The sequence below is a fragment of the Tachypleus tridentatus genome, chromosome 1 (genome assembly GCF_004210375.1).
Source record: "Tachypleus tridentatus isolate NWPU-2018 chromosome 1, ASM421037v1, whole genome shotgun sequence".
Taxonomy (NCBI): Eukaryota; Metazoa; Arthropoda; class Merostomata; order Xiphosura; family Limulidae; genus Tachypleus; species Tachypleus tridentatus.
In genome coordinates, this window is record NC_134825.1 from 108,448,432 (window position 1) to 108,466,544 (window position 18,113).

General features: G+C 33.8%; 1 protein-coding gene across 3 annotated transcripts in view; it reads left to right on the plus strand.

Moving 5' to 3' along the window:
• Window positions 1–17,869, plus strand: part of LOC143257639 (cytochrome b5-like) — a 34,442-nt gene extending 16,573 nt beyond the window's left edge. Inside the window, exons 1-5 of one of the 3 annotated variants that reach the window (XM_076516679.1) lie at window positions 4,849–4,995; window positions 9,556–9,771; window positions 10,298–10,426; window positions 11,946–14,945; window positions 15,846–17,869. In XM_076516679.1, the coding sequence (XP_076372794.1) occupies window positions 9,565–9,771; window positions 10,298–10,426; window positions 11,946–12,008 (399 nt within the window). In that variant the 5' untranslated portion in view covers window positions 4,849–4,995; window positions 9,556–9,564 and the 3' untranslated portion in view covers window positions 12,009–14,945; window positions 15,846–17,869. Of the gene's footprint in view, window positions 1–4,848; window positions 4,996–9,555; window positions 9,772–10,297; window positions 10,427–11,945; window positions 14,946–15,845 lie in introns of those variants that run through there. The other 2 variants (XM_076516687.1, XM_076516694.1) reach the window with 2 other exon arrangements.
• The last annotated feature ends 244 nt before the right edge of the window (window positions 17,870–18,113 follow it).

Below are 18,113 nucleotides of genomic sequence, written 5' to 3' on the forward strand. Positions count from 1 at the left end.
TTGTATGCACCATACCCCCACCTAAAATGAAGGAGGGATGTATATCCCCCAGGATCTACGCCCCTGACTTACACATGGTAGTTAACGTGCACAATGTAATATTTGTGCGTGTTTACTTACGGTAATTAACGTACACAATGTAATATTTGTGCGTGTTTACTTACGGTAATTAACGTGCATAATGTACATATTTGTGCGTGTTTACTTACGGTAATTAACGTGCACAATGTACATATTTGTGTACGTTTATTTACGAGCTAATACGTATAATTTTTCAACGTCCAACAACCGAGGGTTTTTATGGGCACCACCATATCATATAAATACACATATAGTTACAAAGCAACACTTTGATTTTTAGCATGTAAACATATTGTGAAATCCACTCAAGTTTATGTTTTATGTTATTTATAGTATTATTTTCGAAGGTCATATATTGTCCAAACGATCTTATGTCACAAGTAATAGTGTTTTTTTTATCTTTTCTCTGTAACTTGATTCTTTGTAATATTTGACCAATAAAATCTCCATTATCTTCTCAATAGCTAGAGTACTTGTATTGTTTTACCTATTTGAACTTCATTATTTGTGTCCCACGCTGGGACAGCGTTAAGTCTACGACTTTACAACGCTAAAATCAGGGGTTTGATTCCCCTCGGTGGACAAAGCAGGTAGCCTGATGTGGTTTTGTTATACGAAACACACACACAGTCATTATTTGGTTAATTACTATATTCCATTCTTTCTTTTACCTATATGACGTTTCTTTCCTTAGTGGTTCCATTTCTTGTAATGTTTTACCTATTTGAATTCCATAAGTTTCCCAGTGCTTTAACACTTCCATGGAAGATAATTCTTGGCATGTTTACATGGTCTTCGTAACCTGTCCAGTTTCTTTCTCAGTCGTGACATCTATCATTTCCCTGTGATATATTACAGCTATTTATTGGCTTTGACCTTTATGAACTGCCTCGCGAACACTCAAGGACGGTCTGACCCATATTTCTAATTTATTTTTGCGTAGATAGCAGAGGCTGAATATTTTCTGCCCCCCCCCCCCACAAACATACATAATCCTAGGCTATATTTTAAACACAATGACATCTTAAAGTAAAGATGATCTTAAGAGACCATTGGTCAGTTGTTGTTTTTCAATCTTCCGTTTACCGATGTCTTGTGACAGGTCAACAAGTTATACAGTGGTTTTATTGGTTTTTCAACTGTTGGAAAACATGAGTGAACCAGTTTTGATTAAAGAACAAAATAATAAGTCGAAGTAGTTACAGTTGTGATACGTTATAACTTACAACTTTATGTTGTGAATAACATCAAATCACATGACACTATGGTCACGTGATGCGCATTACGCACGTAATAATGACACACATTCAGTAAGCTGTATTTGTTAGCTGGTTATGCACTTGTTACATAATTTACCACAACTAACTGAATTGTTGGAGGAGTTTCATGTGAGTCACTGTCCAACTGTTTAATTCGCCAAGAAAAACAAATCCTCCGTGAGAAAGATGATAAACAGGAACGTTTATAATCGAAGAGAAATGGAATTTTCAACTTGAAATGGTCCTTATGTACATGTGGATGAAGTGAAAGGTCAGAAGTTATACTCTACTTCAGGTACAGACTTTTCTCGTTTAGAACTTCTGGCTATTAGAGCAAATCAGAAACTCCTAGAGTTCATTTCGGGTCACTGACCAGAACAAAAGTACCCAGCCAGCACAGCGTACTGATTCATAGAGTCAAGTCATGTGATTTACTGGGTGTCACGTTTGTAACACTTCCACACCTAAAAGTGTGGAATGTATAGTATACCGAGATGTTTGTTTCTTTTTTTAACCACTAGGTAATTCGTGCCCCATTAAATATAGCAAATTAATCTATTATATTAAGTAAAAATTAAATATATCTATTTTCACACTCGTGTTTTGTAACGTATGGAATATACTTGTGAAAATTTTGAATAATCCACTCGTCTTTCCTTCAATAGATAAAATAAAGAAACCAAAACCCTTTGAAAGTGAGTAATTGGTCGTCTTTCCTTCAATAGATAGAATAAAGAAACCAAAACCCTCTGAAAGTGAGTAATTGGTCGTCTTTCCTTTAGTAGATAAAATAAAGAAACCAAAACAATCTGAAATTGAGTAATTGGTCGTCTTTCCTTCAATAGATAGAATAAAGAAACCAAAATCCTCTGAAAGTGAATAATTGATCGTCTTTCCTTTAGTAGATAAAATAAAGAAACCAAAACCTTCTGAAATTGAGTAATTGGTCGTCTTTCCTTTAGTAGATAAAATAAAGAAACCAAAACCTTCTGAAATTGAGTAATTGGTCGTCTTTCCTTCAATAGATAAAATAAAGAAACCAAAACTTTCTGAAAGTGAGTAGTTGGTCGTCTTTCCTTTAATTGATAAAATAAAGAAACCAAAACCTTCTGAAAGTGAGTAGTTGGTCGTCTTTCCTTTAATAGATAAAATAAAGAAACCAAAACCTTCTGAAAGTGAGTAGTTGGTCGTCTTTCCTTTAATAGATAAAATAAAGAAACCAAAACCTTCTGAAAGCTTCCAAATTTCTAAATATTTCCAGTATCATTTTACATTTTTTATTAAGTCTTGTTAGATCTTATGTAACTATATTTAGTCATCTCATTTACCACACAATAGCTTTTATTCCTGTTTATGCATCACCAACCTGTGTACGTTTCAAGATTTCCTGTTTATGTATCACCAACCTGTGTACGTTTCAAGATTTCCTGTTTATGTATCACCAACCTGTGTACGTTTCAAGATTTCCTGTTTATGTATCACCAACCTGTGTAATGTTTCAAGATTTCCTGTTTATGTATCACCAACCTGTGCACGTTTCAAGATTTCCTGTTTATGTATCACCAACCTGTGTACGTTTCAAGATTTTCTGTTTATGTATCACCAACCTGTGTACGTTTCAAGATTTTCTGTTTATGTATCACCAACCTGTGTACGTTTCAAGATTTCCTGTTTATGTATCACTAACCTGTGTACGTTTTAATATTTTCTGTTTATGTATCACCAACCTGTGTACGTTTCAATATTTTCTGTTTATGTATCACCAACCTGTGTACGTTTCAATATTTCCTGTTTATGTATCACCAACCTATGTACGCTTCAATACTTCCTGTTTATGTATCACCAACCTGTGTACGTTTCAAGATTTTCTGTTTATGTATCACCAACCTGTGTACGTTTCAATACTTCCTGTTTATGTATCACCAACCTGTGTACGTTTCAATACTTCCTGTTTATGTATCACCAACCTGTGTACGTTTCAATACTTCCTGTTTATGTATCACCAACCTGTGTACGTTTCAAGATTTTCTGTTTATGTATCACTAACCTGTGTACGTTTCAAGATTTTCTGTTTATGTATCACCAACCTGTGTACGTTTCAAGATTTCCTGTTTATGTATCACTAACCTGTGTACGTTTCAAGATTTTCTGTTTATGTATCACCAACCTGTGTACGTTTCAAGATTTCCTGTTTATGTATCACTAACCTGTGTACGTTTCAATATTTCCTGTTGATGTATCACCAACCTTTGTACGTTTAAAGATTTCCTGTTTATGTATCACCAACCGATGTACGTTTTAAGATTTTCTGTTTATGTATCACCAACCGATGTACGTTTCAAGATTTTCTGTTTATGTATCACCAACCTGTGTACGTTTCAAGATTTCCTGTTTATGTATCACTAACCTGTGTACGTTTCAATATTTCCTGTTTATGTATCACTAACCTGTGCACGTTTCAAGATTTCCTGTTTATGTATCACCAACCTATATACGTTTCAAGATTTCCTGTTTATATATCACCAACCTATATACGTTTCAAGAAATTATGTTTATGTATCACCAACCTATGTACGTTTCAATATTAAATATCTTCTTTCCAGTATTATTGTTTGTTTGTTTCATTAGGGAAGGGAACGTGGGTTGCTTGGTTACAGCGTAATATATCGGAAGTTGATGTTTTCTTTTTGAAGATTTTTTTTATTAGCACGGTATTCAGTGTTTGCTTGTTTGTTTTGAATTTCGCGCAAAGCTTCACGAGGGCTATCTGCGCAAACCGTTACGAATTTTGTAGTGAAGGTCTAGAGGAAAGGCAGCTAGTCATCATCACCCACCGCTAGGTCATCTTGGCAATTGTTTTACGAGTGATGTCGAGAAAACCCACTTGTAGAGAAATATAATTTAATAAATAATATAAAATTATATATTCAAACATCTATCACCGCCCTCTACATTCCGACACTCAGTTACACAACCCCCTTTTAAACATGTGGTCAGCTTCCGGTCAGTTAACTCTTTCTTTCTTTGTGAACCTGACGATGAACGAAGTAGGTCGAAACGTTGTTCGCTCCTCTACATAAAATATTTTCTCAATCGAAACGAGCCGTTTTAACATACATAATTGTTTTACCAGTGGATAGTGGAATAGAACGTCACATTATAATACTTCAATTTCTGAAAGTACAATCATGTTCGGTGATGGGACTCGAACCTGCAATCTGCGTCGATCATTTTTGTAAACAAATTCACTCATATTGAATATTACCAAGATAATCTGTGTTAATTTATGTTTTCTTTATGTTATCAGTAAACTTATTTACGTTAAAAGTTTTTATTTCATTTTATTAAATGTTTGTTCTATAACTTATCATGATAAGAACTGATAAATCTCTTGTCCTAAACGTGAATGTACGTACACATAAATGCATACCAAACTCATCATTTCACAAGTTCAAAACGATTTCCGCCATCTTACGTCGCGAATCACTTAGTCCGATGCGTAGTAAAACTTGCGCATGCCATTTCGCAACCTCGTAAGTATTTAAGTCGGGTGAACAAAGTTTGGATCAAAAGATATAAGGGGTGGCTTTAGGTTAACGTGCACATCCACAGTAGTTTCATACACGTTAAATTTTAAGATAACTTCTCAACAAAGGTAAGAAACGATTTGTTCATTTTCTACTTTTGTGCATAAAAAAGTGTGTAACTTAAACATTCGTGTTAAAAATGTTTTTGAAGACGGAACCAAAACGTTTAACTTTCGTTCTTATCATCGGAACGTTATGACGTATGTTTAATGTTCGTTTATTGTTAAGCTGAAACCTAAATATTGGGCTACTCAGTACTTCTATTGCATCAAACTAGACTCTGAGGGTTGTGAAGTTTTAAAACATGTTCACTGAATGTTTTACTTGATTTGTTTTGAAAGTTAAGCGTAAAGGTCTATTATGGGCTATAAGTAATCTGCGATTATTGAGCCCGGTGTTTGCGTTATAAGCCCTCAAAATTGCCCAAGTCCACTGATAGTGAGAATAGGTGGTTCGTGGCACGAGACATGGAAGATCTGATGTCTTAAAACTACATTATTTCAGACTGTCACAATAAGTACACCGTCATTACAAAATAAGTAAACGTACTATGAGAAGAACGAAATGAAAAGGTCTATCAGAACGAAACTCTTGAAACTTGATACAAATTGTTGTCATATTTATCACATACGTTTGACTGGTCTTATTCATCTTGAGGTTAGAGCAAAGCTAGACGGGGACTATCTGTGCTAGTCGTCCCTAGTTTATCAAGACAGACAAGAGGGAAAGCAACTAGTCAACAGCACCCATCGCAAACTGTTGGGATCCTTTTTCACCAATGATTAGTGAGATTGGCCAATATTCAGTGGCGGGATTCAAACCCTCGACCGGAATATTGCAAGTCGAGCACCTTAACCACCACACCATGCCCTATTCTGTCTGTTTTGATAACCTGATCATAACCAATTTTAATTTCTAATCTTAGGTCTAAAGTTTATATCTTCTCATTAATAAAATAACAAAGAGAAACTATTCAACAAATAACATTATCTTTTTCTTCGATTTCCTACAAAATTACCCATGAAATTACGGAATAGTCTCTCCTAGTGATAGACCAGAGAGAAAGCAACTAGTGACAATTACCAACCGCCACCTCTTTGGCTGCTCTTTACAGACCGAGTGGTGAAACTTGACTGTCTCTCCTATAACGCATGCATAACTCCAAGGTGCAGAAAGATTTTTTTCAGTAACAAGAGCGAATCTCCGGTCCCCAGTCCGACACGCTAAACACTGAATCATAGTAACATACACAATGGTCTATCCACATTGTACACACTGCAAAGATCGAACTTTTAATTTGTCCAGTCCATCTCAATTAAATAACTGGATTTCTAGACGATATTTCAAGCAGTTCACTGAGTTCTTCACCACACGTCTCATATCCATTAATCCAACAATACATATTAACATTAAGTTGACTCTTGTATCAAAGGTACTCAATACAATGAAATAGTTATAGTATAAAAACTGTTTATAAATGTATAACCGGTAATTTGTAGAGTTCCATTTCGTTTGATTGTAGATACTGTTAGGCTTATCTTTGATATATACTCAGCATATTTTTACAGGGAGATTTAATACTTGTAAAAATTGAAGAGAGAGGTTTTTTTTCTGAAACGATTGTTTAAACATTTGTTAAGCATTTGTGATTTTGTTACTGTCGCCAAGCGCAAAGCTGCAAAAATGGGCTATCTTAACTTTGCTTATCTCGAGTATCGAAGCCCGATTTTTAGCGTTTTTAGCCCTCAGTGGAGATGGCTATTTATTCATGACTTCGCTAAAATCCATTCTTATGTATTGGTCAGCCCTAAATACAAAAGAATCTGTTTAACATAGAACAACCTTGCTTGACCTTTAATGTGTTCGTATACCATATTAAATATTTTACGTTGACACGGATATATTATATTATGTTCATAGTGTTTCATTATTTTCTTAACTGCATTTATCTTATGGAATAAACATTTTAATTCATTGTAAATATTTAGTATGGAATTTTTAGGAAGGTGAATACCTCCTACACACGTTTTTGTATTGACTTACAACACTATAAACCGCTTTTCGACACTCGTGACGGGCAGATCACAGGTTGACCATTGTATAGGTTTGTACTTACCTTCAAACAATGGGCCTGGCATGGCCAAGCGCGTAAGGCGTGCGACTCGTAATCCGAGGGTCGCGGGTTCGCGCCCGCGTCGCGCTAAACATGCTCGCCCTCCCAGCCGTGGGGGCGTATAATGTTACGGTCAATCCCACTATTCGTTGGTAAAAGAGTAGCCCAAGAGTTGGCGGTGGGTGGTGATGACTAGCTGCTTTCCCTCTAGTCTTACACTGCTAAATTAGGGACGGGTAGCACAGATAGCCCTCGAGGAGCTTTGTGCGAAATTCCAAAAACAACAAAACCTTCAAACAAACTATATATTGATGAAGTGTGACTGCACTATGCCTTATTCATCTTCGTTCACAGATAACTGAATAGATCCAATAAACACACACCGCTAGAAGAGGCTTGTGATTGGTCCATAATATTCTCCAGCTATTCATTATTAGTCATTTTTTTGGGGCTAGACCTTGAATATCGATTATATTACACTCTGCAGTGTATTGGCTTATGTCCAACGTGTACATTAGTAGTGTTAATGTGAAACTAAACCACGTTTTTGACTTTGATGTTATTCAGAAGGATCATTTATTTAAAAAAAATTAATATATTAATTAGTTCCTATTTGTGGTCAACAGTTTTCTACTTTGCTTGCAAATTATATTTGTACCAAATACCGTAAGATGTTGCTAGCCTATTCTGATTTGAACCTATAGACAAGAGGAAATGTAACTACTATATCACACCCACCGCCGGTTGTAACTGATTGTCAATATTACAATGCACTTATATCCCCAATTTTGTGGCAACGGGACGCGAACCATATACCGTAAAATTCAAGATATGGCATACTAACCACACCCAGCTCAGTGAGCGAAATAAGCCTTACTAGAGCAGTGAAAAGCATAACAGTCATTTCCTCAAGGGTAAAGTTGTTAACACAAAAACAAGAGAACTGTATATCTTACCGGTTTGAGAACAAACAATTTATAGAACATAATGGCCCAAAAACTTTTCATTTTCGGTTTTTGGTTGTTGTTAAACGTTACTTTATATATCTTTTGTTTTTCTTTCTTTCGGCCTAGTTTATAACAAATTATGCTACAACAAACTAATATTTTGTTTGACTTAACCCAGTCAGGGACGCGGGTTCGAATCCCGGTCGCACCAAACATGCTCGCCCTTTCAACCATGGGGGCGTTATAATGTGACGGTCAGTCCCACGATTCGTTGGTAAAAGAGTAGCCCAAGAGTTGGCTGTGGGTGGTGATGAGTAGCTGCGAAATTCAAAAACAAAAATATATTATCTACTATTCGTAGCAGACTTTCTTAAACTATTCCCCCCCCGCTAGTACAGCGGTATGTCTCCGGATTTACAACGCTAAAATCATGGGTTCGATTCCCCTCGGTGGGCTCAGCAGATAGTCCGATGTGGCTTTAAAAACACACACACACACACAAACTATTTCGCTAAAAACGAATTACAGGTGTGTAATTCTCTGTAAAACGCATAACAAGAGACACCTCGTTATATCTGAAAGATACTGGCATGCTGCCAAGAAACACAAGATTATATTTATTAAATTTGTTATTGGACGTTTTCATTCCACTTTTGATCTGCGCGGTATCAAATGACAGGTCAGAAAGATGGATGATATCCTCCATTATGAATATACAGAAAATGAACCAAAGAAAATGGAGGTTAATTTCCTCATGGTGAAAGTCATAATTTCAACTTTTCACACTTTGTTAAACTTAATGTACAACTATAATATAAACTTAACTTTAACTTATAACAGTAATAATAATTCAAATACTGGCATAAATGGTGCAGCATTCTAAACTATTAAGACATTATCTGTAGAATTATTTCTTTTAAAATAGCCCGGCATGGCCAGGTGGCTCAGGCGTTCGACTCGTAATCTAAGGGTCGATGGTTCGAATCCCCTTCGCGCCAAACATGTTCGCACTTTCAGCCGTGGGGGTATTATAATGTGACGGTCGATCCCACTATTCTTTGGTAAAAGAGTAGTCCAAGAGTTGGCGGTGGGTGGTGATTAGTAGCTGTTAAATTGAGGACGGCTAGCGTAGATAGCCCTCGTGTAGCTTTGCGCGAAATTCAAAACATACAGTACAATGCAAGTCACTTTGAGTTTTATTCTCTGTTCTTGTTGCTATTGGTTACTACGTCATACAGGCGTAAAGATTCCAGGAGCTTCAGTGGTTTTTGTTTCTGTAACGTTTCAAATTGAAACAAAACCAAAATTGTTTTTCAAATAAAATTTTGTAGTTTGAGCTGCGGAGTGAAATATATCCAGGGAAAGAAAGTCGACTTTAGCGTTATAATCGAATCCCGGTCGCACCAAAACATGCTTGTCCTTTCAGCCGTGTTACGGTCAAGAGTTGGCGATGGGTGGTGATGAGTAGCTGCCTTCCCTCTAGTCTTACACTGCTAAATTAGGAACGGCTAGTGCAAATAGCCCTCGTGAAATTCAAACCAATCGAAATGTTTAACTTTATTTCTCAGAAAAAGAAAATGAAAGACATCATAGCGAGCATTGTACGACTGACCATGGATAAAGCTGGTTTGTACAAGGAAGCTTCCATATGTGAAAGATCGACCAGTAACTCTTGCCACATACCAATGTACACTCTAGCGGACGTTTCTGAACACTGCATCCCGAACGACTGCTGGTTGGTTATCTGTGATAAAGTTTATGACGTCACTGACTTTCTGAAGGAGGTAAAGGTTCAGTTAAATTTATAATGAAGTTTGAATTAGGTTTTGTTTTAGATTCAGTCATGTAAAGAAACGTAGCAAACGAAACATTTTACCTTAGTACGAATTTAAAACTCGTTTCGAAATTATTAGCGTTAAATAATTCGAGTTTTGTTTCGATACGGAAACGCATTATGCTAATACAGTAGTAAATTAATCAACAGAATTTGTGAACGTGATAAATCTTGTGTGCATAACACAATACGTATTTATAAATAATATACTGGCTTGTGTATGTATTTAAGTCGTCTTGTTTCCGCCAAAGGCTAGAGAGCTACCAGAAGGCTAAACTCTCTTCTGCTTGAAGATGTGATGAAAAATAAAAACAAAAAACAATGTATGAACAAAAGGAAACTGAGTTATGAAACCGTATACTACTATATTTTATATTCTGTCCTTTTAACACGTTATAAGAAGTCGTGTTAAAAGCCTAAAATATTTGTTAATATTATTAATTATCCGTTTATATATTTCGTTATTTTTAACGCAGCATCCTGGTGGTGATGACATAATACTTGAATATGCCGGAAGAGATGGAACACTGTCATTTCATGGAACTGGACATAGTTCGGATACTATCCGAGAGATGGAGCGGTACTGCATTGGTATGTTGGTAGAGGTAAGCGAAATTTATATGGAAAATATATAATAGGTAAGCGAAATGTTTTTGAATTAAGTACAAAGCCACACAATGGGTTATCTGTGCTCTGCCCACCACGGGTATCGAAACCCGGTTTTTAACGTTGTAAGTCCGCAGATATACTGCTGAGCCACTAGGGGACGGTAAGCGATATAAAGTAATATGTTCAGTAAGCTACCATATTTGACTAACTACTTTTTATATTAAGTTTTATAGATAAACAATCGCCCTCAAAAATAGAATATATCACCTAAAAATAGTTGACGTGGTTATTCCTTACCCATTTCCTGTGTAAGTCATTTCATTGTCGTATCATCACTTAAAACACCAACGTTACTTCGATATAAACATTAATTAGACTTTTAATGTTTAATGTTGCTTGTTTTAGACAGTAAGTAACATAGTTGTGTTTTATCGTAAATAAACATTTCTAGAAACTGTTTGAACAAACATATATCTTTCCAACATAGTATGCCCCACAGCGGTAAGTCTACGGATTTACAACGCTAAAATCAGGGGTTTGATTCCTCTCGGTGGGCTCAGCAGATAGCCCGATGTGGCTTTGTTATAAGAAAACACACACTCCAACATAGTTTTTTTTTTAATTAACACTAACTGAATAATATTAAATTTAAATCGAAATTAATGTTGACATTTCACGTGCAATCTTCAATCCAACGTTTCTTTGTGGGATAAACACGTAGACTGTTTATTTTATTATGGAAATTCTAATTTCTTGAACGCGATATGAGGATAGAATGAGGCTCGACTTAAAGTGACCTTCAGATGTGTTTAAATTTGGCGACATTTGGATGAAGAAACTTCCTAAAAATTTTCTTTTGACATAATTTGTGGTTCTCTGCATTAGTTTGGCTGATTTTCCAATTAAGTTTGTGATCAATTTCCTTAACTGAAGAATAACAGAATTATCTCCTTTTCAAATTTTAACGTTCTATTTACGTTACTTAGGCCTATTGTCTAAATATTTACCAATTCCACTAACATGAACTAATGCCAGGCTACAGGTATAACATTAGAGCTTTAAAATGATACCTGAAAAATAACAATTTCAGTTTTTTTTAATAAATATCCCAATACCATTAAAAAAATTATTATCGAAAACATTCTGCGCTACAAGATATAGGCCGTATACATAAATAGATACATACATAGATATATACCACACCTGTATAACACAAAATTAATATTAAAAATAACCAAACAAGTAATACTATTTTTCTACAGGTAAGATAATTTGATCATAAAATAAGCTTGTCATTAACCGAGCTGATACATGGAACTACAACTTATGTCAAGAAAATAATTCTAGGTCTTCCATTATAAAATAGTTAAACTTTTTTGCAAACAAACATTAGACTGAAGAAAATACGTGAAATAACTGAGTTGTTTAAATTTGGTATTGTTCCATTAGTATAGATTTAAACTTGGTTGTGAATTATTTTACAGTGTGTATTCACCTATCTCTCTTTCCTTTTAGAATGAAAGACTAAATCTGTACACTGAAGAAACTCCTCCGATATCTGTGGCTGTTGTTGCTTAGATACATCATGAGCCATCTAACAAGCCGAAGTGGAAGTGACATCAAATGTGTAGTCAGACTTAAAGTATAAAGACTCTAACTTTAAAAGTAATTTAACTGACTAGCTGTCATGGTTGTTGTTATTTTTATATACAGCTCATCTTTAAACTTTGTGAATATGCGACATCTCATTCTTTATATTATCATAGTTTATCCATTCTTGTAAAGTATTTTTCATCAATGTTTTTATAGTATTTTCATAATTTTTTTGGGGGGGGTGATGGTAGAAGGCTTAAAACTTTGTTTCAAACCCAAACTGAAAGGCAGTATGTACTTGATGGAAATTGAAAACCTTTCAGTGATGACGAGAAAACCCACTTATAGAGAAAAATATATATTTAGAAACAGTTGGTACGGATAGAGAAAACACTATGTGGAGGAGCGAACAGCGTTTCGACGATGACCGAAGAAGGTCGAAAAGTTGTTCGCTCCTCTACATAAAAAATTTTCTCAACCCAAACGAGCCGTTTTACATGTATATTGAAAACGTTTGTTTGAAATCAAACAAAAGACAGAAAACACTCATCATGAAACCCAAAACATCGTCTGAAAACCAAACAAAAATGGAAGTGTCCACAAATGATACATTTCATTCATTCCAAAATTGTATAAAAATAGTAACATTTTGAATATATATTCCTTTGCAACTCAATATTTTTATTATCGTTTTTAAGAATTGTATTGCCGCAACGACGAAAATTGTTGATTCGTCTTGATCTTAACGATAACTTTAAAGCAACGTTTCAATTCGTAAAGGTTTCACAATACACATGCTTCGAGCTTGGCAGGTCACAAAGAAAAACACTTGAGGTAAAAACATTTAATTTTTTTCCAATCAGTCTACTTGGTCAACTTATTACAATCGTAACATTCACTTATAGAGTAAACAAATCCAATTTTTTTTAAAACTTAGACAGTTGCGAAGCCACACACAAGAATAAAGAATAACTTACGTCTTGTAAAACAAACAAAGTCTGCTTACTTCTGATGGACGTAGCTTTTTACACAAGTTAAGAAATGATGGGCGTTTTTTCAACGACGTCATTTTTCCTTTGAACTCGTTGTTTCAGGATTTGACAATGACATCTTTTAGACATACATTGTGTCTTGCCATTTACAGAACAATAGATTTATTTATTGTTCAAATATATTGAGAATAGTTCTTACCGTACTTACAATTAGATAATATGTTTGTTGCTTTCAATATAAGGTTACACAAGAGACAATCTGCGCTCTGTCTCCTCTATTAGCAATCGAGCCTTGGAATTAATCGTGAACTTACAACATTACCCTTTTGGGTTTCTATTCCCCGTGGTGGACATTACAGATAGCCCGAGTGTAATTTTGCTCTGAAACAAACAAACTGATCTACTGAGAAATAAATAAAGGTACATTAAACAAAAGTGTGTGTGTATTTCTTATAGCCAAGCTACACCAGGCTATCTGCTGTGTCCACCACAGGGAATAGAACTCGTGATTTTAGTATTGTAAATTCGAAGACTTGCCCACTTACCACAGTCTTAGTTTGTAAGTATTAGTCCAAAACAGCCACCATAATAACATTAAGTGTAGAACTATAAACAGTGTTCAAGTAATTTTGGTCGTCACTGATGTTATTTTGGTGCTTTATGACAAATCTAAAAATTCTTTGGAACAAGAACCGTCTCATAACTGGCAAATATGTCACTATTATATTTCATTCCATATTAGAGTTAAACAAACCAATTATTTGAATACTTGTTTCAGCGCCAATGGCTAGAACATCAAATTTCAGCGTGATAAGTTCTCAAACTCACCGAAGAGTCTCACTCACGGGGAAGTTCTATTTCGTCTAATTATTATTCAGAAATTAACAATATTTTTAATTGATATAATGTATTGTGTAAAATGGCTTGTGAATTAACCATGAGGCCAATGAATATTTCATGGTTTTTAAAAAAAAAACATTAAAATGCGCCCTCCCATGAAAAATGGAGTTAATTATCAGACTTTAAGTGTTAACTCAATAAAAAATTATAAACACAACTCTTTGATATCTTCTTACATGTTAAAGTTTATCATCTTAATGAAAGAAGTAACCTTGTAAAATTAAACAAATATAGTTTAATTTTAATTACACTCTACAGTAGGCTTAGAAACACTACGTCCATTGGACAAGGGTGTCGGCGTAAAAAAGAAGTTTTGTGTAACTTCTGTAATACGTCACTAGGATGCCGTATTAATGACAAAAGTTAAAAACGTCATGATAATTTTCTTCACTAAGATTGAATTTTTAACACTGACAAAATGATCAATAACCACTGATTTTTTTCTTTTAAAATAATTCAATATGCAGCTAAAGAGTAACTTAAGAGTAGATGATTAACTTTCTTCTAGTCCACCATGCGTTAACAATAAACCCACTAACTGACGCCGTTCGTCAAAACTACTTTACGGGTCGATGGGATTTATTGGAAACAAAAAATAAAAACTGGCATAATATTCATATGAAAATTATAATGGTTTATGGTCGTCCTTTATTTTTTTTGTTTTACAACAGATTAGGGAAATAGCAAGATGTCTTCTGGTATCTAAGAGATAAAAAAAATGTTGCCCTGTTCTATTACTTAAAATTAAGCATAACTAGTGTGATATAGCCCTCAACTAGATTTGCACGAAATTCAAGAAAACAAACAAAACAGTTATGTATTTTTTTTTAATGTATGTGTGGGTATTTTTATGGCTCAAAGAATGTGAATGTAATTTGTGATATATATTTATCACACAATAAACATATTGAAAATAATATTTTGGTGTTAGGCCTATAACACATATTAAATGTAAAATAATTATTTACATATTTTAGTCAGTGATGGCGCTAGTTTTGCTGTGTTTGGAAGTGTGTTGTATGAATGGAAGGTTAGTGTTGTTCATTACTTAAGTATGGGTGAGCAATGAACTTTAGGTTTTTGAAAAGTATTTTACTTGGATAACATTAATATCAGTATATTTTTTAATGTTTCAATAAGTAAATTCATAGATTAACTGAAGATTTGTAATCAAAACATCATGTTCTAACTTTGTGACTTGTATTACTAGTTCTGTTCGTTAGTTATCTAAAAATATAAACATGGTTGAACTAGTCTAAATAGTTCTTTTAAGTGTTACGCCCGTTAATATGGGAATATTCAGTTGTTATAAATTATAATGTTTACGATTAATCGCCGTTCTTTTATGCTTAAATTGAATTAGGTTTGGCGTAATTAAGGTGTAATTAATTCTATTACACGAGTTGTCTAGAACCGAGAAGAATGTAAACTGTGCATTTGTAACTTTATAGATATCTTAAACATATTTTAGATGTTTTATGCTAACAAGTAAGGCCTATCATTTTTTTAGAATTTGTTCTAGACGTTAAATTACTTTAATGTTCCATTATCTGTACCACTTAAAACAGTTTATGAATGGTTATTTTTCTTTCTAATTTGAACATAAATTCACTGTGATAACTCAGTTGAAACAAATGTTAATGATTTAAAGTAGGTAAGAAATATAAATTGATTATTGTAATTACATCTGTGTTAAGTCTTTATTCATTGGTGTTTAGTAGTTGATGTAGAATCATTGTGGTTATGATGGTGATTACAAAACTATTTTAAGAGAAATATTTCAAGTAATTGATCCCAGTTAATGATTGGAACATATATTGTATTAATACTGATATCTACTATATCCAATAATTTGCTGAATCTATGGAATAATCACATCATAAATATCTGTTTTCATTTTTTACATCATTTTTTCCATCTGATATTTCAGGTTTGTCCTCTAAAGAACCATTATGCTACTATCAAGATGTTTATCAGGAAGCAGGTGGCCTTGTTTGAACAGACTGATTGGTTTCTCTTCAAACACTGTTCCAGTGTATGCTGCTGGTTGTGTGGGTGGTTTTCACCTTGTTTACCAAAAAAATAATTTGCATGTGTGTAATGTACAGCTCCTGACATGCATGGGAAGGAACGCAGGTAATCTGTGTGGTCCAAGTGTACGTGAAAGTAACCGTGTCTTAACTAATCACGTCATGTCTCCCTTTATTGTGCCAGTTCGGGGATTCAAAGATAAAGATGTCCTGAAGTTAAGATGTAAGGACTGCTACTTTAAAAAAATTGATGAACGTTGGTATGTTTTCTGTAACTCTTACGGTCGACACAAGCAGAGGCAAAAACTACCTGACCCTAGATCTTTCTGGATTATTACACATGTGACGCATGGGCCAAGAAAGAAGTTTTGATAGGAGTTGAACCTTTTGTTTTAGTATTCCTTAGATTTTCAATTAATAATTTTTTACAATAGATTAGAATTAGAAGTTGGAACTTGATTCAAGTAACCAAATATGAATAGTGGTTCAATTTTATGAACAGCCATACAGCATACAAGTGTAAGTAAAAAAACTAATAGTTCAGTGAAGTGTTATACTGAAAAGTAAACAGTTTTATATTTAGTTCCTGGACAGTTCTTCACAAATATTTTTGTGCTATTATTTGTTTGAGAGTATTGCTTAAACTGTGCCAGATTAAGTGTGAACCTACTAAAAGTATTGGCTGTCAGCTTCACAGTGTATTTAAATTGTAAGATTTATCATATTCAATATTAAACTTAATATTATGAAACCTGCATTACGCAGCCCAAAGAATTCACAGTAGTAACATTTACACTTTTCCTCAAATGAGAACTCAGTTTTCATAAAATGGTAAAATAATTTAAATCCAATCAAAATAAGGAACAAAATTTAAAATGTAAAACTATAAATTACATCTTTTAAATGTCTACAAGTTGATTTTAACTAAACTTAGTTAAAGTGAAATTCAGAGATTTATTAACACCCTCATGACATTGGACCACGACTCCGTTGACAATGTGTCTAATCATCAGACTGTCCAGTAGAGCTCCTTTGACAATATAAAATCCTGTCCAGTTGTCATTGTGATGTCTAAACTGTCATACTTGATCAAACACAGAAATCATGGAAAATTAACATTTGTTTTTGTTATGTTAGTGATGTAATAGATAAGCATTTTATCTTTTGACTTGAAATATATTTGTATATAACTAATTAAACTGTTTAGAAGAATTATATCAAAGTTATTATGTAGGTAGAAAATCTTATTGCAAGGAAGGTCAAAGTTCATAGTGTAAAATTAAATTTTAGGAAGATAAATCTGATAGTGTAACAATTTGTAATTGACCATAGAATTTTTTACCATTTTATGTGTTTGAGTTATACAAAGCTTGCCAATATCAGTTTCTAAACAAGAGACAAGCATCAAATTACCATGTAACTTTTTCTGATGTGGTGTAGGGTTATGATACATCTGTCTTGCCATGAGACGTAAGTTTACTTTGCATGTTTTATTTAATATACACGTCTATCACAAAAAAGTAAAAAGTTTACTTTAAAAATGCTTCTAGACATCTTTGACTTTTATAATACAATAATTAAATAAACTAAAATTTGAGAAAAGATGGTTCACATTATATAAATGTTTGGTCCAATAGAAATGTGGTTAAGGAACTCGTATTATTAGGGAATACAAAGTTACACAGTTTTTCAATGCAATTTGATGATCCAAGTTTCAGTTTTGAGTGTTGTCTTAAATCTTGCATATTTCGTAAACTTTTCCTGTGTTTATAAAAACAAACACTGTTGAACAGCAGTTTGGTTTTGTGCCCTGAGATGTAATGATCTGTATTTACATGATGTTCAAAACACTTAACATGATAGTAAAAATGTCTTTCATTTCTAATCACAGTAAATAAAGTTTTCATTCTATACATTTCAAAAACATTCTCAGTTTTGTATAAACGTGGTATGTATATGTTATAAAAGTTAGAAAACACCTTGTATATGTAACGAAAACTCTCAAAAGCATGCAACGTTTTGATTATGGTATTATCTTTATGGTGTGTTTTCTTAAATCTGACAGGTCACAGATAGCACGTTCTACATTTTCAATAGTTTTAATATTTTTAAAGTGCTGGACATACCAAAAATTTATATAAATGAGAACAACGTTTTATTTTTAAATA